The sequence below is a fragment of the Rhinolophus sinicus genome, chromosome 7, assembly GCF_057876585.1.
Source record: "Rhinolophus sinicus isolate RSI-liver-muscle chromosome 7, RSI-T2T, whole genome shotgun sequence".
In the NCBI taxonomy this organism is placed as follows: domain Eukaryota; kingdom Metazoa; phylum Chordata; class Mammalia; order Chiroptera; family Rhinolophidae; genus Rhinolophus; species Rhinolophus sinicus.
This window is the reverse complement of record NC_142507.1, coordinates 16,966,206-16,992,633: the sequence shown is the minus strand read 5'-3', so window position 1 is coordinate 16,992,633 and position 26,428 is coordinate 16,966,206. Positions and strand designations below refer to the sequence as shown.

Here is a 26,428-nt window from a genome sequence, read left to right as displayed (position 1 = left end):
ATAAATAAAATAATGAAAAACATTTATATAGATATGGAATTAGTACTACCCATGTATAATGTGTATCCTTATTTTTCCCTCACAAATCTGGACAAAAAGGTGTGCATTATACACGGCAAAATACGGTACATATACGCCCAATAGCCGTCATGTAAAAGACGGATTTTTCCATGGATTCCTTTTCTCATTTATATTATAATAACAACAGTTCGGTTCTCTTAAGTATTTGTATATATTTTTATAAATGTACATGGTATGACAACTATCAAAACCTAAAACATTCCAACTGTTAAATAAGCAAACGCGAGCTGAGGTATAAATAAAAATAGTCTTTAATCATAAGAAGTTTTTGTCCTGGAAATACAGTATCCAATAAATTTTGGCAGGCACAATTATTCCTATCAAAATCAATAATTAATGCACAGCATTGCTGCAAAACACATTCAGCATAATACAAAAATTATGAGTAAAAATTGAACAATAAATGACACAAAAATAAAAAAATAGGAATAAAACACAGACACAAGAAGAAATACACTTGGAAAAGATGTCTTGGAAAATCTTCTCTTAATAAAGTACTTTTTCCCACTATGAAAACAGGAGGTTTCCATCCTCCTACCTGATTGCAGGTATAGTTAATGTCATCTCTAAAATGCATCGGAAAGCACAGGCCGTGGTTAAAATGCTTTTTCCGTTCTTTAAATTCACTGATGACAAGAGGAACATGTTGGGGGAGGCAGGGAAAAGTGGAGAAAGGGGTTAACACAGTGGGCTGAAAGGAAAGCCTAGGTAGGGAGTCCTAACAAGTCTCAGGCAGCCTGGACTGCAAGGGCCACTGCTGATGCTCTCAAGGCAGATGGGAAACGGGGAAAAAGAGGACTAATGTCAGAAATGTATGTGCTATGGAACTTCCATCTTAAGGCAATTCTCATTCCATGTCATCCATCACATAGCCTGTCAGTCAAAAAAAATGGGGGGAGGGGGGGTGGGGAAGAAAATAAAACTCTAATTTCCACTCCCATCTATAACGGCAAAAATCATACGGCACTTTGATCACTAATACTCCTCAAATGCCCGCTCAACAAATATGTACTAGATTGAATCTGATGTGTACTTTTTCCATTACTTTGGCTCACCTGATCAAAATGAAAATTTTCTTTTTCAATTTAGGTATAATTAATCCTTCTTTCTCAGGACTTTTATTCTTCATAGATTGATTTCATACAGCTAGTGTGAATATCAACAGCATATTTTAAACGAAATAAAAAAAGAAAATAGCAATACATCTAACAAAATGCCATACCTGGTGGTATTTCCTGCTGTTCTTCTGTTGGGGGCACACGTACTTCTACAGTAAATAATAAAATTACAATCCATTACATATTGCTGACCAATGTTTAAAATACAGGTTCCTGGTATTTAAGTTACGTTGATTATTTTTAGACTTCTTTGGGATTCAATTGCAATCATTAGAAAAACATTAGGTTTTTACACAATCACAACAAAGAGTTAGCTATAACTTCTCAAAATGTATATTTTTCCAGTGTTAATTACAATAGGCTTTACCACGTTATCTATCTAACTGACTAACCTCAAAACTCACTGCTTGGCAGAGGAGATATGAACTAAAAAACTTAGGTTTTAACCACAGTTTTATTATCAGACTTGTTAGGAAAGCTGAAGAAAGACATTTAAAACACCCTGTTTCTTCATGAAAAAATTTTTGACTCATAACCCTAATTTTAATGTGAATGAAACACAAATAAGTTAAATTGAAATAGAATCTTAAAAATAAATTACTATCCTCATCAAAGTTTTATGAAAAACAATACTCACGATAACATATTCTGAGACTAGCCAAAAATGTGCATATAAATTTTTAACATTTTGCCTTTTTTCCCTGGTTGTTTCAACCACTTACAACAAAGGAGACTGTAGATCTCACCACCCACTGGTTTATAATAATATATTGATCTAATTCACTCTATAAAATTATATCACATATTAATATCTTCATATCAAACAATCCATGTGATATTACCTTAATCTAGAGATAAAATTATATCAGCTTTCCTTTTGCTTCTTAAAATTTGGAACAGGTTTTGGTCAAAAGAAGGTATTTTTAATAGTGTTTTCTAAAACTCAAAATATTTATGCAGCTATTTTTATCATTTTTTCTGGCATTAATTTGTTTCTATGTAATTATTAAGAATGACACACACTCAAAATTGAAGATTTATAAATAGTTTACACAAAAGTAAAAAGGAAACAAACAAAAAAACCCACACATATTCCTCCTGATTAACTATTAACATTCTGGTACATTTTCTTCTTTTAGTGGCAATACCTTTAGTGTTTACTAGCTTTCCATGTTGTGACTGGTTTGTTAATGGTTTGCCCATTTATTTTGTTCTTCATAATTTAGAGACATATTAACACTTTACCAACTTCACCAATATTTTTTCTCAGAATTTTTTTTTTACTTTTGTCATTTTAGATACATTTGAAAAAACTGTATACATCACAAAGTATCACTTCCATTGTTATTTTCATCACTGATGTTATACCAGGAAAGCCTTATTACAAGATAAATTAAATTTTCATCTGAGCTTATCCTGAAAAATGTACATTTAACAAACTTATCTGAAATTTATTTTGGTAATGATGTAACAAGAGGATTTTATAAAAGCAATTAGCTAATTAATTATATCAGCACAACCTGAAAAGAGTTGTCTATTGATACAGCCGACTTTTTCTTACTCCAGGATTTTTTAAACCCACTTTAGTGTGGCTTTCGCTCCCATCAATTTACTCAAATAGCCTTTGCTAAGATCACCAACAACCTCCACACTGCCAACGCAAGTGATTAGTTCTTAGTCCCGAAAGGCAATGGCAGCAGCACGGTGCACATTCCCTCTTCACTTTGGCTCTTGCACGCTCTCTACTGGTTTTCCTCCTGCTCCACCAAACCTCACAGTGTCGGGAGCTCTTACAGGTCAGCCTCCAAAATGACCTCACCCGTTTCCATGAAGTTAATACCATCTCAGGAGGATGGCTCCCAAGCACTCATATCCATCTCAGATCTCGCCCACCTGGTTCAGGTTGGCATTTCCAACTCCCCACTTGACACCTCTGCCTGGGAATCTCACATAAACCCAAATTTAAACTATTTAATATGGAGCCTTTTCTGCTGTAAACCTGTTCCTTCTACAACCTAGTTTTCTTCTCAGTAAACAGCACCAGCATACAACACTTATTCACACGAAACCAAAGCCCGCCTTATTCTTCCTTACTTCACAAACATCAGAAAGTTCCATCAGTTGTAATTCTAAAGTATATTTCAAGTTCAAACTTTCCCCTCCATTTCCACTGCCATGATCTTACTCCAGGCCACCATGAGCACCTCCCTGGCTTAGTACCCGATACGTTCCTAATAGGGTGGTCTCTGCTTCCATTCTTGCTCCATCCAATCCATTCTCTAACTAGATGTGGAAGTAATTCTGCAAAACGTAAATCAGATTATGCCCTATTTTACTTAAATTATTCCCATAGATTCTCGCTATACTTAGAATATAATCCAAGTTTCTTACTAGATCCCCCAAGGCCCAGCTGACCTATCCTCCTGTGTCTTTATTGCTTAAGCCAATTCAAATTCGGTTTTCTGTTTCCTGCAACAGAAAGTAAGGCTACGGTACTGATGCGGAAGGACAGAAGGGTGTAAGCACAGAACGGATACAGCTAATCTGTACTTTTGAAGAGAGCGTCCTAACGGTGGAAGATGGATCTGCCGGGGAAGCATATGAGTCAGTAAGACTCGCTAGAAGGCTCTGGCCATTGTCCAGGAACAGGATGAGGGGCTGAACTAGACCAATGGAGCTACAGAGAAAAGAATGGACTTGAGAAATGCTTAGGTCGCCTCTTTAACAGCACTTGGGATTAGCCATAGAGATGGAGGGGGCAGAGAATGAAGTGATGACGCCCACATTTCATCTGGGAATCCCACTATATACTGATGCAACAGCCAAGAAAAGGGAAGACTGGAAAAAAGAAGGTTGGTAGGCAGGTAAAGAGGATGAGCTCCATCTCCCTGTCCACTTGGGTGCTGCCACAGGAGCATAGAAACTGCGGGTTGGGCTAATGGTACAGTGCAGAGGCCCACTGTCCACCAGAAGGAACTCCCCTGACAGCCTCTACTGGTTGGCTTATCAAAATGCTTGAGTCTTAGGAGAAAACTGTATTTCCAATACAAGAAAGGCAGGGCCAAGCTGCATATTGTGAGGTTAGTTCTTTTATAAAAACACCATTTGTGGTGTGAGTTGGATGAAGTTCTCCTTAGGAATTTTGGGTTTCCATTTTCTGATTCTCACAGACTATCTATATTCTTCACAGAGAACTAAGTAATGGGAGGTGGGAGAAAATCTGAACTCAACCCAGCCCGCTACACATAGATGAATGTGCTTGTGCAGTGGTCCCACGGCGCCTGTGCAGGACTCTCTCCTGGCCACTAAGTGGACAAGGCGGGCACGTCTAGCACCTCCCATTGCCCACACGACTCCCTGTCTGCTCCCATTTCAGGAGCCTACTACTATCGCGTCTGCCTAACCAAGCTCAAAAGCAGTAATATTTAGTCTGAAAATTGTGAATTAGCAGCTCAGAAATGAACCCTAAGAGTAATTCTGTGAGCAAAATCCTCCGCTACATGCTCCTTGTGGCAACCTGCTGCTGCTCAAGTGCATGGACCTCAGAGCCAACTGCAGACCCCACGCCTGGATGAATCCCCGCTTGGCCACCTCTGGCCACTTCACCTCCCTCCAGCATCAGTCCACTTGTAAAAGAAGGGGTGACATATTCCCCACCTCCTCTTCAGTGTCTACTGCGAGGAGCAGCTGAAATAACATATGCGACAGAACTACGCAAACTGCCAAAAAGTATATAAATCTAAGTTGTGTTGAAGCACCACTGTGTAATAGATGCAATTATATTAATTTTTCAGAAACTGTCCCTTTATTTAAAAAAAAAAAAAAAAAAAAAAAAAAAAATATATATATATATATATATATATATATATATATATATATATATATATATATTTCCCAGCTAAATAACATAATGGACCCAAATTTTAACCCATCTCTGCCAGTGGTTAACCCTTTCTCACGAAATTTAAAGTAGCCCACCTCACTCTAACCAGTTATTTTCTGTTATGCTATCCTGTTTTTATCTGTTACTGCACTTTGTATAACCTTTAATTATTGTATCATCTGGACACTAGAATGCCAATCCCAATGGAAAGAGGAATTCTGTCTGTCTTACTCACATCCTCCTACCCACTGAGCACTGTAGAAAGATTTGAAAGTGCTCAGTAAATACTTGTGGAATGCGTAAACATATTTTTAATATGGAAAATAAAACCATCTCTATGAAATCAACTTACCTTCTAAAATTCTGTGTGAATCTTCCACAGCATTATCTAAAAAAAGAAAACACACACATCTTACATTAGCTCAACTCCTTTAGATCCCTGAATTAATTTATAGCCATTCAGATACCTAAATTTGGCTCTTTGTAGACTGGGGTTTCTTACAGAGACTCACAAGTATTTATACATGCAGATCAACTTTTAATTGCCAAATTGTATTCCAAGAATACATCAAACAGGCTGATATTATCCCTGTTGACATAAAACTTGCACCATAAGTAGGGAACAAATATACTGACAATATTCAATTATTTCCTTGGTGACTTGAAAATGTCGTATATTTCTTACTATTAATACATCTATCTTTATTCCACAAGTTATATGAGTTTTAACAAATACAAGGGGTCTTGCAGGGGGAAATATCTGCTTAGAGAAAAAGCTTACCTGAAATTTCTACCCCTTCATTTTCCGGTGGTTCATAGACTGTAAAATACACAGAAAAAAGAATCCTTTAGCAGTGCATAACTCTCATTATGACACAACACTGGCTGTGTGCTTCAAGAGCAGAAACTATGTCTAGTTTATCTTTGAACTCTGAGGCTGTCATGGGCACTGGGACGCTACAGGGCAGGGTGGGGAAGAGTTTGGTGTGCAGTGAGTAAAGCAGGCCAGATTTCAAGTCAGCCACTTGTTAGGCACAGGAGATGGGCAATTACATGTGCTTCCTTCCTGTAAAATGGGGAAAATTAAGGTTCTTCCCCAACCATTTGTTTTCAGGATCAATAGTCTGTTTATTCCCAGGTGGCACTGAATTTCCGTTTTTCATTTTCTTCGTGTCTGTGGCAGAGGTTCTGAGGTACTTGAATCCCGCTCCCCACTCTAGGTCCAAGTTTTCCACAAGTTTGTTTAGGGAAAACATCTCAGATCGTCACCTGGGGGCAAACACTCTTGGCACCAGCCTCTGAGAATGAGGGTTCAGCTGGCAGGCCTGTAATTCACGACCCAGCCATGGCCCACCACCCATTTCTCCTCCTACTGACTTGCCCGGGGCTTACTGCTTCTCTGCTCTGCTCTGCAGACGGCTCTTGTCTCTGCAGTCTTTTCTCATGCCCGGTTGGGTCACCGCTTTCTAAACCTACCTGATGCCTGCTTTTTCCATTTTCCAAAATGCCTCAAAGCTTCTCCTACCCTGACAGCAAACTTTCTTATTTTCTTAGCACGGTCATAAGTTTATTCTTTTTGTTCATTTAATACAGACAAAATGCTGAGCACCTGTTATCTTTCAGACACATTTTTCTCAGTGCTGGCAGCAAGGGACAATTTTTAATATATTGTGCTCTGTCCTTTTAGTGGCATTTGTAAAACAAAGGAGCAGTAAGTGTTTGCTCACTCTGTCTGCCACCCTGACCATGTCTCAGTATTTAAACATGCTCAAGTCTCTACTGACTTAAAAATAAAAGCCCTTTCTTGAGCCCACTTCCCCTGGCCCTCTCTTTCCTCCATTTCAGTGTAATTTCTTCGAAGAGTCTCTTACATTTGCTGTCTCATCTTCTCCCTGCCTCTCCTCAACTTACTCAATCTGTCTTCCGTCCACAATCACATCCCTAAAAAGGCTCTTTTAAGACCACCAATGAGAACCTCATTTTTTTTTTTTTTTTTACTTTTTATTAAAGTATAGGTGACATACAATATTATACGACTTTCCGGAGTACAACGTAGTGATTCAACATTTATATACCTTACAAAGCAATCACCACCATAAATCTAATAACCATCTGTCACCATGATACTGACTATATTCCCTGTGCTGTACATTACAGCCCCTCGACTTATTTATTTTATACCTGACGTTTGTATCTCTTGCTCCCCTTCACCCTTTTCTCCCATCCCCCCACACCTCCTCCCCTCTGTGCCTATGAGTCTGTTTCTGTTTCTGAAGAGAAGAGCACCACATTTAATCTAGTGGACACTTCCCACCCCTACATATTACATCTCTTAGCAGCAACTTTCTTGTCAAACACTATTGCCCTTGGACACCAGTGTGACCACACCGTCCTCTTATTCCTTCGTTTCTCCTTCTCAATCTTCTTCCTCATTTCATCCTTTTCTTCAGTCATTAAATGTCGGCTTTCATCAAAGTCCAACCATGGAACCTCCTCTCTTCTCACTTTATCCTCTCCAGGCGCTCAGACTTTGGCTTCAATTACACGTATATACTCATGATTCTCAAACTCCCAACCATGAGTTAGACTTCTCTTCTGACATCCAAACATAACCGATCAGCTGATTAGCTATCTCAACCTGAACTGTCAACACGTACGGACCGGACCATCTGGCTCAGTTCCTGTTTGCCAGTCTGGCCTGTCTGAGTAAAACAGCATCTGCGTTCCATCAAGTGCGTAAGGCAGAGCAGTGACGTGCTCTGGACACCGTGCTCTCCCCCCGCGACACCCACACATCAAGCCCTGTTGATTTTATCTTTTAATATTTCTCAACTTTTGTCTACTGCCCTTCGCCTTCAGGGCCACCACCCTGGTTTAAACTGCTTTCATTTTTGTCTCGCTTCTGTCCACTGAAGAATTCTGACCCAGGTCGCTGAGAGGCCCTGTAGGTCTAGAGCGAATGCATGTTTTCAGTGCTCAGCTGAGTGTCCTCAGCGGCATGGGACACTGCTGACCACCCCTTTCTTGAGACTCATCTCCCGTGACTCCTCATTTAGCAGAGATGTGAGTCAGGGCAAGATCAGATGTGGAGAACGGCAGTAACCTACCTGGCTCCCCAAGTCTCCAGTCTATTTGCTACATGTTAGAAAGATCGACCTTGACAAAACGCAGACCTGACTTTGTCGTGCCCTGAACAGTGCCCTAGGGTGAAGATGGATGTCCTTGACCTACCTACAGGCATCCTCTGGACTGGAACCAACTCACAATCTCAGTCCACGTGTCTCTTCTTAGTCTCAGCACTTATTACACATCTTCCCACCTCAGAGGCTTCATACTGTGTTCCGGGCACCTTCCCCCTTCCCTCGTCAACTGCTCTCCTCTTCAGCTCAACTTCAGGGACACCTTCCCTCACGCAGGAACTAGTCTTTACTATATTGTCACACACGACACTCATTCTCACCAGCACTTAGCACAATTGTAACAGTACTAAATTGAAATTATTTGTGTAATTTCTACCCCCTTGCGAAAATATAACGTCCACGGGAATAGGGGCCATGTGTGTTCCTCACTGGAATTGTTCCAGGGTCCTACGTTTGGGACACAAGATACTTAATATATATATAGTGTATGAACAAATAAATCAATTAGATGGTAAGACTGTACTATTCTTTTCCAGGTGTATCCAGCGTAGGCTTGATGCTTTCTAGGCTATTTCTTATGTACAAAGCTGCTGGTTCCATCTACAACTTTAGTAAGCCATATGTTTTCTAGAGTTTGGGGAGTTTATTATAGAATATATTCTGTTTTCCACTATTGTGTTTCCCTGAAAATAAGACCGGGTCTTATGTTAAGTTTTGTTCCAAAAGACGCATTGGGGCTTATGTTCAAGGGATATCATCCTGAAAAATCATGCTAGGGCTTATTTTCTGGTTAGGTCTTATTTTCGGGGAAACACTGTAAAAATGGTTTTGTCGCTACCCTACTTACTGTTTCACCTGAATTCCCCAAAGGTATCTTTTAAGCACATAGTGAATAATCCTATGTTCTATTAGATCTATTTTGTTTGAAAATGTTCATGTTCTATAGCAAGTATCTCAATTCAAGTTCTAATTCAAAGTATCTCACCAAATCTTGATGACCCTTTAGGTCATATTTATTATTGTTTGTTAACATTTTACATTATATTTATTATGATATTCTGCCGATGAGACTACATTTATTTATACAACATCTTTTTAGCACAGTGTCTAATTTTACACTTCTTTCAAGTTTAATTTTGAGGTTCTCTACATTTTGAAGTTTGGTCTAAAAATTGCATTCCAAACATGTTCTTTCCAGTATAGTGAAGAAAACACTACAATGACTGGCAGAAATTAGAAAAGTGTGCTTTCATTTCATTTCAAATCCTACCTCTACATTTTCGTTTCCTATTTTCTTCTTCAAAATTTCTTTTCAAAATTTAAAAGAAAATCTAAATGAAATCATAGTGGCCAAATTATTTAATTTCTTATAAAAAAACATAAGTGCCTAAAGATAGAATCCAGAATTCTTCCAATGGTGTCATTCATATCCCAGTAGAAATAGCCACTGTGATGGTAATCTCCATAGGGTGTCAAATCTTAAACACACATGCTTAATAAATTAGCTTATCATGCCTACACACAGCTACTCCTAGTTTTCTTCAGTTGAAATTCACCAACTATCATGAGACTACAAATTTCTTGAAAGTAGGGACTCTGTAATATATTCCTATTTGACTGCCAAGCCCTAAAAGCAGCTCGCACATAGAAAGCCCTCATATTTGACTCAAGCACTATACATTTCTTCATCTTGCTTGGTTCACACAAAAAGTTATACCTGACTGACTTCTTTCCTTCTACAGTCATTGTTGAAGTTATTAGAATAAAAAGGATACACCACTGGCTCCCTCATTTGTCAGTCATATGAACTTATGCAAATTAGTTATTACACATTTTCTGAACTGTATTTCTCTCCTCTGGGACGTAGCAGAAATATAATCTACTTCGTGGTGTTTAATGAAACAGCACAAGAAGTGCTTGGGCGACAAAAGGAGCTCTAGTTTTCTACATCTGAATCTAATGCTAATCAGACCACAAATTTGCCAGAACTATTTACTCTATGCTGCCTTTAACCCTGGAATGAAATTCTTCTGCACCTTTCTCCATGCTGGCAGATCAGTCACCCTTACTTAAGAGTGGGATTTATTTGTAGAAGCATCTAGAGTAGTTAAACTTGGACCAAAGCAGTTTAACAAACACAACACATATTTTAGTCTAAAAACAGCTATAAGTATAAAGTACTGAGATAAGTTTCCTTGAATAATTTTAACTGTTTCCAAAGGCAACTTGCAATGAGTTTATGAAATTATTTAAGCAATGGCAGAAGCACTAAAATAGGTAAACAATCTCCCCAAGTAAATTATTTAAAAACTACCATTCATTTGGATGTTTTGAGTTATGGTTTTTGTAGCTTAAATCATTATTCTGTACACTATACATTCAAATTATGAGTAGATTTCAAAACCAGTAGGTGGCTGAAGGTTAAGAAGCATTTTCAAACCTTGTTGATCATAGTCTTGGTATGTTATGTCATCTGCAAAAAAGAGAATGAAAACCAAAATAAGTATTAAATGAATCATTCTGTGTAATTGCTTAGCTAAAAAACACAATTTAATCTCAAAAACAAAATTCTATTTCTTTAAACATTATTGTCTACATAGTCAGTGAAAAAACAACTAGAAGAAAGGGCAGGTAAATTACTTTCATACAAATTTCTCAAACTGGCATAAAGCTACATATACAAAAGTAGAGTTCGGAATTAATATCCTGTTTTGCTATGGAGCCAGTGGTAGATGAGGTGAAATATGAAAGCCCGATATTCTTTTAATAATCGAATTTTGTTACAAAGCTAAAAGTCTTCCATTATGTGTTAAAATCACTTCTTTGTCTCTTTTGAGGTAAAAATCACCATGTGAGCATAGCATTGAAACTGCAAAGCCTTAAGTAATATTTAAAATCTCATGCAAATATTCATCCCTACCTGCATCATGGTAGCGTTTTTCATCATCTATTACTGGTTCAATGGACTCTAAAAAGAAAAAAATATACACCTTTGTTAAACATGAAGAAACCAAACACATTGTTAGCCAGCATTCTAAATTATTTACAAATTAATTCTAATCTTCACAACCATGTAAGATAGAGAGTATCATTATCATTTAATAAAATTTAAGACAATAAATTTCCTTAATTTGCTCTCCAAGTCAAAAGACAGGAAGGAGCAGTACTGGGATTTGAACTGAGTCTGACTCCACTCCCTCATTAATTTCCAACTACTCTTTCCAGCCTCTGATCTACAAAGACCAACATCTCAACGGTGGTTTGAGAAACACTTCTGCTTCTTTCCTCATTTCTCCATGTAATATTAAAACACATTCAGAAATTTCTGTAACTATCTGGGAAACCAGAAACGATTATGAGTATTAGAAAGAGTACTCTGTCAAATCAGAGTGTACCCACAACCCTGGGTTGACCAGTCTTGGCCACTGCCTGACACAGAAACATGTATCACAAACCTCGATTTTCCTGTTCATACATCATCTCTTCCATATCCTGTTTATAGACCTGTGAAACTATAAATTAGGAAATAATTAGGGAATTACAAATTCAAGTAAGGAATGCACTTGATATTCAAAATAGGAAAAACACAATATCTAGTAATGATAGAAATGTAAAATCAAATTCTAATGATGCTCAAACTCACATTCGCCCGTGGAACAAACAGTACTGCCTGTGCTAAATGCTAAGTACAAACATGAGTAAGACAGTCCCCACCACAATGGATTTATAATCAAACCACAAAATAGTGGAGCTAGAGTCTTATTTAGCTTATGCAAATGCAACTACATTCAGCAAAACAAAATGAGACGAGAGCGACAGAGACCAGAGAGCCTGAGACCGCAGCACAGGACCCTCTTCCCACCCTCAGCAAGCACCTGCCGACGAGCCTGAGTGAGGACACACGTGTCTCAGCCCCTCACTTGGACTCAACACCCGGGTACTCCCAGACGGCATAACACAATTCGCGTGTTCACAGATACGTATGATTGAAACAACGATATACGCCCTAAATGCCAGCCAACGGTATCACGTGGTCTTCAAGCATAGAAAGATGGATCTACTCCAAAACGGGAAGGAAAACTGGCCAACAACACAGGCTTAAGTGAAAGATAATGTGTCCATCTCCAGTGTGGCCATAACTTATGGGGATGCATGACATATAGCAATATACAATTGTGACCTTTCACTGACATTGTAATTTAAGACTATAAAACAAGCAATTCTACCATATCTTTTGCCCTAGTAATCCCACTACTGAAAATTCTGAAGTAGAGTTCAAAAGCACAAAAACTATATTCACAAAGATATAATTACACTATAATATATAACATATAAAATAATTATTAATTATATATTATAGATATTTGATAATTATATTACTAATAAATAATCATAGGTAATGTTTTCGCTCTTTCTTGATACTTTTGAGGAAAAGACTCATTCTAATTAAAAAAGAAGAGTATTAAATTAAAATCTCACCTGTCTCCTCTACAGTGTAACTATGTTCAATTTCTGGAAAAAAAAAACATGAAATCAGTATTACTACTTTCATAAAATAGTATGTATACATACTGTGTATGTATATTCTGAATCTATGCTTACTATTGATTTTATTTGGAAAGCAAATAACTATTAAAATAAAACATGAGTATATCAATTAAATGTCCTTAAACACTACCGTTCCCTAGAACTGCACTTAGCAATGCCTCACATGTTCTCTTATTTATTTGGTCCAGTCAACAACCCCACAAGGTGGTTGACAGACACCATAACCTGGCAACAAAGAGGATGATTTATCAGAGTAACACACTGACAAAGGCTGGACCCAGAAAAGGGGCTTATTTCTAATCTATGTCACCTTCCACTCTGGCATTCTACCGTGTTTCCCCAAAAATAAGACCTAGCCAGACCATCAGCTCTAATGCGTCTTTTGGAACAAAAATTAATATAAGACCCAGTATTATATTATTATTATATTATATTATATTATATTATATTATATTATATTATATTATATTATATTATATTATATTATATTATATTATATTATACTGGGTCTTTTATTAAAATAAGACTGGCTCTTATACTAATTTTTGCTCCAAAAGACGCATTAGATGGTCCAGTCTTATTTTCGGGGAAACGTGGTATTTGCTAGAGCAAAAGTGCACTGTGTACAGATGGGAATACAAAAGAAGAAAAGAGGAGATGCTAAGTTTGGGGAGCTGACAGGTAAATGTGTTGATAACGTAACCCCCATACCCTGACAGAAAAGTACTGTCACCATACGATCCTCACCACACGTGTGACCCTTGTTGACTTAACAGTCGAATGAAGTGTAAATATTTTAAATTTCTGAAGTCGTTTAGCAAGAACTTTTAAGTTCAGACTGAATCTATGCCTCAATTAAGAATTAGGTTAGAAAATAAGGTGTCTTCAACTTATCAGTTTTTAACAAGTGTTTCTTTTTACCCCCATCTATAACTCCTATCCTCAAAAATATCAAATTCTTTATGTTTTGGATTATGTTATATATTCTTAATTGAATTTTGTTGAATAACCAGCATATAAGGATACCAAAATTCTGAGCAACTGTCAATCTTCCTGAGCCATCTTGGCTGAAGACAGGAGGAAGGAGAAGATATCAGGGAAATGTGGAAATCATTTTATCAGCATCTCTGCTCAGAGATTAGAAACATTTTCTCCATAGAAATCATGACAAACATAATAACTAAAGGTCTAAAGCTCTAAAGCTAATCTACAAATATATATTTTCAATGTACAATGTAGCCAAAATCATACGCATGTTCAAAAGCACTTTGAGCTTAAATTTTCACAGAAACTCATGCATTATATACAATTCTGTAGGTTGGTATGGAAACCAAACTATCACTTATAACACTATTTCTATGAAAAAGTGCATTTCCTGTCCTTAACAACTGGCACAAATATAAGCTTTTGGAAATATATTTGTTCATAAATTAGGAGCTGCTGGAGTCTACCGTAGTTCCCCAATATACTAAACATGGTGAGAAGTAAATGTACTTTTTAAATTACCTTTATATTTTAAAAAAGTCCTGGCAACCATTTACCAACCATGCTGTGCAGAGGCTACATCTCCACCCAAGTTTTTAGCCTGGACCTGTGGGGCTCTGCTTGACACCCACAGGCTGTGAGCAGAGGTGTTCAAACCTTCACCTGCTCACACACAGCTGAGTAGGATGTGAGGTGAATAAAAGAATAAGCAGCCTTGCCACACTTCTGCTCAACCCTGGATGCACCTTAATACCACCTGGGGAGCTTTTATAGTTACCCATTTGGGGGGCCCCACTCCCCAAATATTCCAACTCACTTTGTCTAGGGTGGGTCACACGTACTCTTTTAAAAGCTCTCTAGCGGATCTTAATCGTGTCCATTGAAAACTATTTGCAGGGACATCGGTCCACCTTAGTGGACCTGTTCAACACAAGTTCTCCCTCTGGATCCAGGGCCCCACGGCTCTGGGTTCCTACCTTTGTGAGTGCTGTGGGTTTGATCTACTGCCTGTTTCTCACAGTTAGCTCCACCTACCTCTCTGAACTCGACTTAGCCTTAGCTAACCCTGGAACCCTGCCAGGCCCTCTGGTCTGGATCTCATATGGCTTCTGGTGCCTTGTCATTGCACAGGTCCTTGGGAAACTCCACCACAGACTCTGATGAGTATTATAGGGTGGGATGTAACGTGTAATACGATTAATTTGGGGGTGGTGCCACCAGTCGTTTTCCCCAGTTTCAGCACAGGCTTGTTTTCTTTCATGACTCTTCAGAAGAGAAATATCCATCTTAAATAAACAATGTTTCATTTGCACTCATTTTTAAATATAAAATTATATCATTTATGTATTTTAAATAAAATGACATAAATCAGAGTAGAAAACTCAGTTTCCCCTAAAAGTGCTTTGATCGAAATTGGGATATGTATTTTTTGGGGGGAAGAATCATTTTAATTGAAATTTTCAGTTTCAACTTAAAAACAAACAAAAAACAACACAAAAAACTTTAAAGTTAGATATTGGTTTTAAAGGAGTTTAAGAAAACCTTCAATAACCATAATTACAAATTGCCCTATTGCATTTTTTTCTGAAAGAAAGAAATGTTCTACCTTCCTGAAGTGTTCCAGCTTCCAGGGGTTCAAATCTATCATCTGCCTCACTTCCTACAAGGAAATCATCTTCTGGTTGCTGTTCTCCTGCTGGCCCATCCTCTTCTTGTTGAAAATCTTCTCCTTGAAAAATGACAATAAACAAAGTGATACAGGTGTGGAGCCAGGGCTCACAGCAGCAAGCTGATACATAAGCCCCGTCCCAAGGGCTGCCACATACTGATCCTGCTGCTGGGCACTCCCTGCCCCTCCCCGGGCCATGGCACACGCTGGTGCCCACTTGGGGGCGGGGCGGGGGGAAGTGTAAAAGGTCTTCTCTCACTAGAACACGAACTCACCAAGGTCAGGAACCTCGTATGTTTTGTTCACTATGTATGCTCAGCACCTAGGGCCATGCCCAACCATAGGAAGTGCTTAATAAATATTTAATGAATGAATAAATGAATTCACAATTAGTAATATATTTTCCTCTTCAATTATCAGTAGGTCAGAGAAAGGGTCACCCTGTGACCTTCTGTTGCGAACTGACCTAAAATTCCATGTAACAATCTTAAATAACTCTATACTAATATTCTATTGCAAGGAACAGCCGGCCACCTATCTAAACCATAGGCTAGGTCACCTGCATTAGGTCACCTGCATTGTATTTTGTATCTAGAGGTTCCTATGTTTAGCCTTTAAGTTTTGCAAAGCTGCCCATTTGCTCTTCTGAGACTCATGATATACTGAATTGTTCTGCCTCTTTTGTGTATATGTTGGACATGCTCATTATTCCACTGTAATGAGGTATATAGCTTGTCATTGTGGTGTAAAAATTTTCTCCCAATAGTAACCTGACATGGCTTCAAGCAGAATGTGTCCTACATACACACTCTATCCAAAGAACGCAAGTGAACTGGACTTAACCGTGCAATGAAGTGCAGTGTTTAGGAGCATGGGATCTGGAATGTATGGCTCCAGATTTAGATTCTTCTACACCAGCTGTGTGACCCTGGGCAAGTTACTTAACTACTCTGTGCCTAAAATGCCTCTTCCATGAATAAGGAAATACTAAGAGTACCTACTCATAGCATTGTTGTGGGGATTAAAGCACTTAGCAAGATGCCTGGCACCTGAGCCTTTAGGTGTTATTGTGTGTTGTTATTATTTTTAACATCATCCTCAGTACATTAATAACAATATTACAATTTCTCCTGCTATTGATCTCTCCCCCAAGACTGCAGGAAGGTTTCCTTAGTTACTTTGCTTTTAGTACGGCACAGCGATGCTCTCAGGTATTACTGAATTATGTAAGCCATTTATGTCAGTACTATTTATGTGTTTTCTGTCTTCTCATCATAGCCTGCCATATCGTTTCTCCTCATTTCGGATTTTCTTCTGCTCAGCAAGCCTATCACCAATTCTAATTCCTGTCACTAATTTTAAGACTCTTTTTCTTCTTACCCTATTCCTTTTTCCTTACTCTCATTTTATCCAGTACAATTTTATGGTTTTCACACAAGCTGGGTTTAGCTCTGTCAGCCATCACGATTCACTGGGAAGTCCATTTTCAGTAGGGAAACCAATCAGACATCGTACACTATCTGTGAGTCTCCACTTCTCAGTCAGTGACAGCCTGATGTGAAGAAAACCGTTTCCTGAGGACTTACTAGCCTTGAGACATTGCCAAACCTCTGCAGCCGTTACACCAACCCTATGTGGTAGGTATTATCATCCCACTTTGAAGGATGAGGAACTAGACTTTGCTGAAATGACACAGCTAATAAATGGCAGCTGCAGGACCTGAACCCAATAATAAAATACAGTGGTGGGGAAAGAGTCTACTTTAGAGATGGTGGTCAGAGAGGCCATGTTTGGTCTGACAAGATGTGAAGACTGGAACACACACACACACACACACACACACACACACCAGCAGAAGATGTAAGTGAGAAGGCTCCAAGGCAGGGATAGGCTAGGCAATTACAAGGAAAAAAGAGAAGGCCAGCTGCGATAGAGAAAAGTGACTGATGGGAAAGAGACCAGGCCCAGATAAGGCCCAGTGGGCTAAGCCACATCAAGCACGGGATGTAGAGGAGCAAGAATGCAAACAAGGGCCCAAGTGGATGCTACTGCAGTGGTCATGGCAAGAGATGGCAGTGATAGCTGACACACTGCAGGCAAAGACGACAGGACCTGCTGATGGGTTACATGTGAGGGGAGAAAGGGAGAAAGAAATCAGGAAAACCCCCAGGTTTTTAGCTGAAACAACTAAGTGGACAGGGAGACCATTAACTGAAATCTAAAGGACTGGAATAAGAGCAAAAAAATTGGGAAGAGCTTCAAGATGGAGAGGAATCAGGAATTCAGGTTTAGGTACATTTATTTTAAGTCTGAGATACCCATAAAACATGCAAATGGAAATAGTATGTAGGTGGAGAAACAGAAGCTTAGATGAGAGAACACGGCACATAAACATTTAGAAATTATACAAGTAACATTTAAAGCCATGGCCTATGTGATTTTCTGAGGAGAAAGGCTTGATAAAGAAGAAAACAGGTCCAAGGTGAAGGCTTGTGGCAGGAAACACAGTGCTGGACTCTATTTCTCCCTTTTCTGTCTGACTTCCTGCACCCATCCACCTAAATGTCCACCATGTTGGTCCACTCTCCTCTCTCCCCACCTTTGGTTAAACTGGGTTTGTCCAACCATCACGCTCACTGGGTTACCAGAATAGCCCCCATTGGACAATGTCTCTGCTGCAGACTCCCTCCACCTCAGTCTTCACACTGCAGACAGAGCGAGCACACAGCCTGCCTCAGCACCCACCAGGGGTTTCACCTACTCCTGGAATCAAGGAAAAATATCCTTTCCCTCATCACGCTCCACCTGCCAGCCATCCTGAACTACCTTCTGATCCTTTCGCCTCTGGACTTTCTCCACATGCCCTTTGCTTAAAACCCTCTGCTGACATGTGTCTGGCAAAGCACTGCACTATCCTTCAGCTCCTAAACCACAATGTCATTTCCTCCAGGAAGCCTTTGCACACGCCAGCGTGTCAGTGAGCCCCACGCGGCATCCTGTGTTTCACCATTACAGCACTTCCCTCATTGTATCGAAATCACTTATTCCGACTGCATGATCCTTGGGTTAGGTTAAAAAAGATACAGGAAGGGAAAGCCTGTGCTTGCTCATCTTGGGCAGACGTACGTGCAGGTGAAGTGGCTTTCCTTGCTGGTAATAAAATGACACAGGCTCCCAGACCCCCAGCAGCCAACGGCAGAAACCTACAACTCCGTCAAAGCTGGTCCCCACAAGCGATACAGGTGGAGCTCGCTGGGCTGCTTTATACCTACCCTCAAAACTCCTAGGACTGAATAAGGCAGTTGAGTAGGCCTGCTAACACCCAGTTTAAATAAGGAATTCTGTTTGTTTTTAAGAAAAATCTTTTTTCCTTTAGGGCTACCTTCAGCTCATACCAAACCATGAGGAGAAGTATCAGGAGACCATGTTTTCTGCCCCCTTCAAAAATCCCTTTGTGAGCTACTTTTTGGGGTTATACTCTCTACTTTTATCAAGGGATGCTTCAAGAAACAGTTTTGTAACATCTTGAAACATTGGTTTCTAGAGTATCATTTCATATTCTCTATAAAGAACTTCACATAAGAAAGTTTTTAGATGTAAGCTCTGGGAAAATGCTTTATATGCTCTAAGCAGATCACATGTTTATTTCCTCTCTGATCATAAGACCGACATAATTAAAAGTGTCCTCTTTGTGCTGCTGACCACCTAAGCATGCGGTGAAATATGCGGGTCAGCGATAGCACCCCAATGGCCCATGACGGCTTGTTGGTTGTGTCCTATTCCCTTCCCCCCTGTTTTTGCCATCCATTCTTGATGTATCACTGGTCTCGTTTGCTTATTCATGAATTCCTACCATCTCTTTATTCAGATGTATGTGATAAGGTCCTTAATAGTAAAGTGACGTAACATGAGTTTAGTGCTATTTCAGAAATACTTGTCATTTAATAACTTGAAAAATACCCTAAACACTCAATTATGATTTAAATTTTCAAGCAATGTCCAAGTCATTTGATATAATTAACCATTATTTTAGTAATATATGAAAAGACAGATTTTAATTCCTACCATGTTCTGTGTATACTGTTTCATGGAGAGGGGAATGAATTTCTTCTTGTACTTCATCTTCGATATGCTGAGACCCTAAAATAATTACAAAACATAACTAAGTAGAAAAAGTGATCTAGACATTAATGTAGAACATGAAATATATATATATATTCAAATGAATATATTTGGCTAATCTACTATGCATACTTTTCATATCAGTTGGCTACTTTTTCTTCTGTTAGCAAATATGGTAGAGATTTAAAATTGTTTTTATTTTGACAGAAAATATGTTAAAGACCGTAAGATTTTTAAAAAGAAAACTAATCCTGGTTCAGATTTTTCTTTAAAAAAGAAACCTCACTCAGAACAAAATTATTTCAGTCTCTCATTAATAAAATTCACACAAATGACAGAATAAAGAAAATGGGAAGGGTGGAGCTTTCAGAGTTAAGTATTGGGAAATAAAGGTAAAAAGATGGAAGAATCGGTCAATATACACTCAAGGACATGGTCGACCACTCTCTTCCCTCGGTCAGGAGAAAGGGCCTCTGGCTGCTACGAGGACTGGCGTGGTCAGGGTTGGCTGACTGCTCCGGAAGTTGTCATGAACCGTGAGTAGAAGACCTTACAACGTAACTCACAATGCGTTCACCTTGGAGAACCTGCTCTGATAGTCAGATCCATAGATCCAAGTAGATGTCAATTACAAAAATGAACACTAGTAATGACACTGCGATACCACTGGGGTACTTATTGGCTTATCAATTTTCTTGCAACATCACACAGCAAACAAGAAGCTGTAATTACATTGACAACATTAGAAAATGTCTAACAAACATCATCCATGTTCAGCAAATAGAAGTGGCGTTAGACTTAGTATCATGAATGCTGTCGCATGAAATAATGCTAATGGTATGTTATATTCCCAAGCTAATCTTTAATGACAAAACTACGGTAAGTGAATTGGAACTTCACATAGGAAGAAGTTTAAGAACATATCATGCTAATCACACTACGAAACTATTTCTAAAGCACAAAAAGTCCCTTCCATTTTTATAGATGTTTGTATTTCACAAACCACTTCTCTATATATTCTCATATAATTACAGAGGAGCCTGCCACCCTCTCTTCTTCCCTCATCTCTCACAGTGCCTGTCATAGCTCCCTACCTGGATTCCCAGGTTTACAGGCTGCCACAGAGAACACAATGTGAACAAAGAGAAGGGCAGGGTGGCATTCTGCTCCTCTGCTTAACCCTTTGATAGCTCCCTTTGCCTGACGAGATGAAAATCTAAGCTCCCCCGAACAGAATGTAAGACCTCCACAACCTAGCCCTCACGTGCCTCTCCAGAATCATCTGCTACAGCACTGGCTTGAAACTGCGGAGTGCACCGCGCTTTCATCTGTCCATTCTGTGATGTTCCTCCTTTCCCCTGGGGAGCAGTGGTAGACTGCGATGAGTTAAAGAGGGATGGGAAATACGGACAGGAGAGCAGAGAGAAAGGACTGCAGGGATCAGAGGGTGGTTATTTCATTGTGTTGTAATGAGTAGTACGTACCTATGTAGGAATAGGTGGAGAAGAGAGAGAAGCTAAAGACTTAGATAAGACAAAGGTTGAGGAGACAACATTTAAACTAAATCAAATATTGCCAAGACGTTGAAAGGGACCTGAGGTGATAATAAGCTCATAGATGTGAGAGGCCAAGTTATCTGTAATATGCAGAGTAATATTGACAAAAAATTTAAACAGGAAGAGTAGAAGCAAATGGCACATTTCAGAGTAATAGCTTCAAAAAACAAGATTTTGTAAATTACAAATTTATTTAGTACAAAGTAAAATTTGAGGCACTAAATCCAAATATATATTTAAATCTTAAAACTTGAAAAAAAAAACCACTCCTGTTCTGGAACCATGGTATGCTTATGGCAATTCTATAGGAATGGGAGGGAGACAGTCAATTCGTCTGGGATTATGATTTGAACAACTTTTAAAAATCAGATCAACATACTGATCTTAAAAAGAAGGAAGGAAAATCAAATATTATTCGCAAGTACACAGTGACAAAATCAGCCAAAGTACTAATACCATTTGGACTCAAGACTGAAGTTGCCAGTAAATATGTGGTGTCATACCTAAAACTTCCACTGTGTGGCAAAACAAAAACAAATTTTTGAGAACTACTAAGTGAAAAGTGTGCAGAAATTAAATAGTACTTTGTAATAAATATCCAGCATAAACAGGAAATGAGAGTGATGGACTAAAATTTCATTGATCAATTTATTAAGAGGTTTGGGGAGTTCTCATCCTATGGGTCACGGGCCCTTGGGTGACTAGGAAGATACCTGAATTGATCTAGGAATTCACAAATATGTAAAACAGGCTTCACAGATGAGGCATGGACATCTGGGAAGCTTTCTGATGTAGAAGAGAGACTCTCATTTTAAAAAGGTTAGGAACCAGGAGACCTACTCTATTAAATAATGTGACAAACAATGACAAACTAGTGTACAACCTGCGTCTAATTTTACTTTCAAGGTGACAAGTTATAGTCGTCCTGGAACTGGAATCAAGAAATGCAGCATTTAGTTCATGTTCCTAACTGTGTGATCTCAGGCAACGAGCAACCATCTCTCTGTACCTTTTATTCTTGATCTCAAAAGTGAAAATCATGCTGTGTCAATTTTTACTAGGAAAAAATTAAATTTACTAATCAAATTTCAGAAGAGAAGAAAAAGTATTGCACTATTCTGTAAACACTGCGAAACAAATTATGGGTAAAACATGATTTTGCAAAATGCAAACTGGGATATACCTGGCAGACGGAGGTGCATCGGTGAGAATTACAGGAAAGCTTACCTGCGCCCTCAGGAACCAGCTCCTCCAGCCAAGGATAGGGCTCAGCCTCTTCTGGCGGGACTGTTGGCTTTGAAGCAGATCTTTCTTTAAGGCCTGCATTTTTATTCACAAAGTTAACTTTGTTTTCTTTTCTTTTTTGACATGTTAAACCAGGAAAAATAATATTCTCAAATACTTCATCAATAGTGCGTGTAATGAGACTTTATACTATATGAAAACATTGATATGCTTAAAAACTGAAGTAGGAAAATACGTAGTTTGCTCTTCAACTTCACATGGGCCTTCTCCCTCTACTTAAGTTAACCTTTCATTTTAAAAAAAGTAAAACAAAAGTCATTGTTTAAATGTTCACAGATCTCTAAAATATAAAGTCATATCTGAACTTAACCGAAGTAGTCTGTGATAGTTCAAGCTCCGCTTGTGTTAAGTGACTAATGAAATCCTAAGTCTTGAACTCTGAATTCAGCAAAGACAACTAAGATACACTTGAACTTTCTATTGCTATTTGTGAGCACTCCATTTTTCGATTTACATATAATTATTTATTCTTCTTGAAAACTATAAAAATGGGAAGAAATCTTAACTATTTACAACCTTCTAAAGGTAACACAAGCAATCATGTTATTCCGTAAAAGCTAAAAGACACAGAAAAAAAATTTTTTTTTTTTTAATGTCTCATAAGGAAAATTAAACATCAGGGTAAATTCCCATGAAAGCTGATTTTAAAGTCAACACCACTCTAAAATCTGTTATACTCAATTAGTTCGTTGATATTTTATAAGTAGAACATTAAAATGTATCCTCAATTAAATGCAACTATTTGGAAAGCTAAACTAACTGGGTTCAAGTTTGCTGACTCCGCGTCCTAAACCCTGAGCTCTTTACCATACACCACTGGGAATCTTGTTCCAAGAGCTGTTGTTAAGGGATTGTGTCGTGCACGACAATAGCCTAGAATGACAAGGCCAGGAGAGAATGGAGAGGCATTTTTTTCCTAATCTCAAGCAGCTTTATACAACTCTTAATATACATATATTATTATCGTCTAGAAAATTCTCATTTCAATGTCTTTTACTTTTTTTTTATTCTTTGTATTTTTCCTTATCATTCTCGCCTCTGTATCTCTTCATTTTTCTCTCACTGACAAAAACATACTCCCATCATCCTCTCCCAAATCCTAAAGACACTGAGACAGAACACATGGGAACCCATCTCATCATTTTCATTTCCTCTAGTTATTTCCAACACTACTTACACAAAAAACTGAACACTAGTATAACAGACACTGGTGAATACAGCTGTGTTCTACCACTACCAATAAAGTCACTTCTAACTATGAAATAGTTTCCAAAGGGATTATACATAAATACCCAGAGATCTTAATTGTCATTCAGTTCAGGGGGTGGTGTGGTGGTGGAGATAAAGGCCTATTAAAACATATGACATTTCAAATTCCAAATCAGGGCTGAAAACTCCCATGCCGTTTTCTAGTTAAATAATCCATTCTTAAATTGCTCAACTGTTAACGGTACAGGTATGGAATTATTCACTGCCAAGTTCTGCTGAAAGAAGAGGGTGAATCTTAGGAAGGAAGCTTCAGAATCAGGTAATGTATTGTTGCTCTCTCAGCACCTCAGAAAACACCTGGCACACAGCAGGTGCCCCAAAACACTAGCTGAAGGGCCAAGCACCTTCAACCATGTGAGTACCCTGCAAATTTAAATGTCTGCAGAGTCTCTGTAGGGCCAGGCGCCACAGCTGCACTAGCATGGCTGAGGGCTGTACGGTGGGAACGGAATTCGCATCCATTTCCCTACTACTGTTTACTAAATAGATTCATTCATACCTGTGTTCCAGCATCCACCACAACAGTAGCCTGGCCCTAGTTTGCCTGGGACGGCCCCAATCTATATCTGTTATCCTGGTATAATTATTTTACTCTCAAAAGTATCTCAGTTTCAATGAAAAACTACATGGTCAGTCTTCATTCATCCCATATGGAGCAGGTTTTCAAACTGCTCCCTAAGTTCAATTAGCAATATAATATTTTCCCACCAAACAATCAAGATTTGAACTGCCTGAAAATCCATTTTTACTGGATTTTGAGAAACGTTTCATTTGAAAAACATTTTTTTTCTTTTGCTGAAAGTGTTTGAAACTACTAGTGTATTAACATTTAGCATAAAACACCATTCATAGTCAGTTTTCTCTAAATCAACTGGGAGTTATTTGTCTTGAAAACTGAAATTATAAAACATGAAAAAAATCAGCAGAAAGCAAACGCATATAACAAGAGAAAATACTGAGCGGTTTTCTCTTCTGTCCAAAGTGGCCACTGAATTGCAAATTTATTGATACCTGGTTACAGCTATTTTCCAGAGGGGAGAACAGCGCAAAACTAAACAGCACTGAATTCTATTGCTTTGACGACCCATATGGGAGAATTAGCCCTGGTGTTTCCCAAAATTTTTTTTGCCACTGAAATCCATTTTAGTCCCCGAGTATGTGTTCTTCAGAGAACAGTGGCAGATCCAGGTCTCAGCTAATATTTTAGGCAAAAATTAAACAAGAAAAATAAATACATATATGGTCAATTCACAATCAAAGGGAAGGTTTTCAAATTGGATTTATTATGAGGTACACATGGCAAAAGTGCAGCAGTGCAATAAATATTCGATTTACGTTCTGAAATGAATGTATCGGTTTTGATGCTCCTGGGGCTGCATATAACCAAAGAGCGACTCACACAGGCTTGAGCAAGGAGCAAGTTTGTTTTCCCAGTTAAGAAGTGCGGTGGCAGGCGGGCCTTCGCTCAGCACTGGCGTCATCCTCCAGCCGGCAATCAGGGCCCCCTCAGCAGCAAGCTCCTCTTTCTGACAAGAAAGACATCCAGAAGCAAAGGACCACCTCTTGCTTGCCTTCATTAGATCTGAGGAAACCTTTCCCAGAGGCTCCCAGCACTCTTCCCTTCCAGTTTTAATAGTCACAACCAGAACCCACTTCCATTCCTACACTGGTGAGAGGAATGGGACGACAGCAGTTGACTGACACTAATTATTCCCTAGAGTTGAATGAATCACACAGCCCCTACACAATTTACAAAGTAAATGAATTCCCTTAAAACATACCTTATTTTCAGTTCTTTGGATGTAGCAGATACATTAAGAAACTTTTACAAAACTGATTGCATTTAATAAATATACATTTTTTCCTCCATTTTCAATTAAAATGGAAGTTATAAAAAGCAAATGAAATGAGCACTTAAATCAACCTTCATAGCTAATCTGATTACCCAACACAATTACCCTAGCCCAGTATTAGCTTGTTCACTGCTACCCATGACACCTGACCATGTGGGAAAGATAAAATGTATTTTCTTCCCTTAAATATGTCACAGTTTAAACCTTCCTAAATTGCACATTGCATCCATTCATTCAACAAATGTTTAACACGTGCTAATGAAAGACACTGATCTACAGAAAACACACAAAACTCCTACCTCTCCTAGAGAGGGAACAATTTACAAAATTAGAAACATGAAGTATTTACAGTTTATGGGATGGGGCAAGATGGTACGGGGAGGAAGACAGGGAGTGCCAGGTGCTTAGGGAAAGGGGCCACGGCTATTTAAAATAAATCGATGAGGAAAGGATACACTGATAAGATTTGAACGGAATCTTGATAAGATTTGAACATGTACGTAACTGCTTGAGCTACACTGGGGAAGAGTGCTCCAGGTAAGGCTTCAGAACAGCGAGCCCCAAATTCCTCAGCAGGGAGGGTGCTGGGAGCCAGGAAAACCCCGGTGGCCAATGCACCTGGAGCAAGGGCGTGAGAATCAGAAAGGTCCTGGACGGAGGGATCATCGCGGCCTTTACTCTGACTGAAAATGAAGGATTCAGTTTTCATAAGAATTATATGGAAACCGCTTCCTCAAAATCTGAGAAAACATTATAAATAATGGTATGCTTCATAGGATGTCATATACTTAGTCCATAAAAAAAGCTAAGGCATTTTGAAAGTTTATCAATCTTTGGTTTACTAACTCAGGGGTGTACAGATTGATGAAAATTTTGATGTTACCTATCCACGTTACTCCA

General features: G+C 38.7%; 1 protein-coding gene across 4 annotated transcripts in view; it reads right to left on the bottom strand.

Annotated features, from left to right (window-relative positions):
• Positions 1-26,428, bottom strand: part of ASPH (aspartate beta-hydroxylase) — a 196,583-nt gene that overhangs the window by 111,380 nt on the left and 58,775 nt on the right. For all 4 annotated transcript variants that reach the window (XM_074318815.2, XM_019752429.3, XM_088799408.1 and 1 more), the window contains 10 exons: positions 22,329-22,421; positions 19,489-19,563; positions 15,361-15,483; positions 12,702-12,734; positions 11,678-11,734; positions 11,143-11,190; positions 10,663-10,695; positions 5,864-5,902; positions 5,435-5,470; positions 1,304-1,348 (listed from right to left, as the gene is read on the bottom strand). In XM_074318815.2, the coding sequence (XP_074174916.2) occupies positions 1,304-1,348; positions 5,435-5,470; positions 5,864-5,902; positions 10,663-10,695; positions 11,143-11,190; positions 11,678-11,734; positions 12,702-12,734; positions 15,361-15,483; positions 19,489-19,563; positions 22,329-22,421 (582 nt within the window). The remainder of the gene's footprint in view (positions 1-1,303; positions 1,349-5,434; positions 5,471-5,863; positions 5,903-10,662; positions 10,696-11,142; positions 11,191-11,677; positions 11,735-12,701; positions 12,735-15,360; positions 15,484-19,488; positions 19,564-22,328; positions 22,422-26,428) is intronic.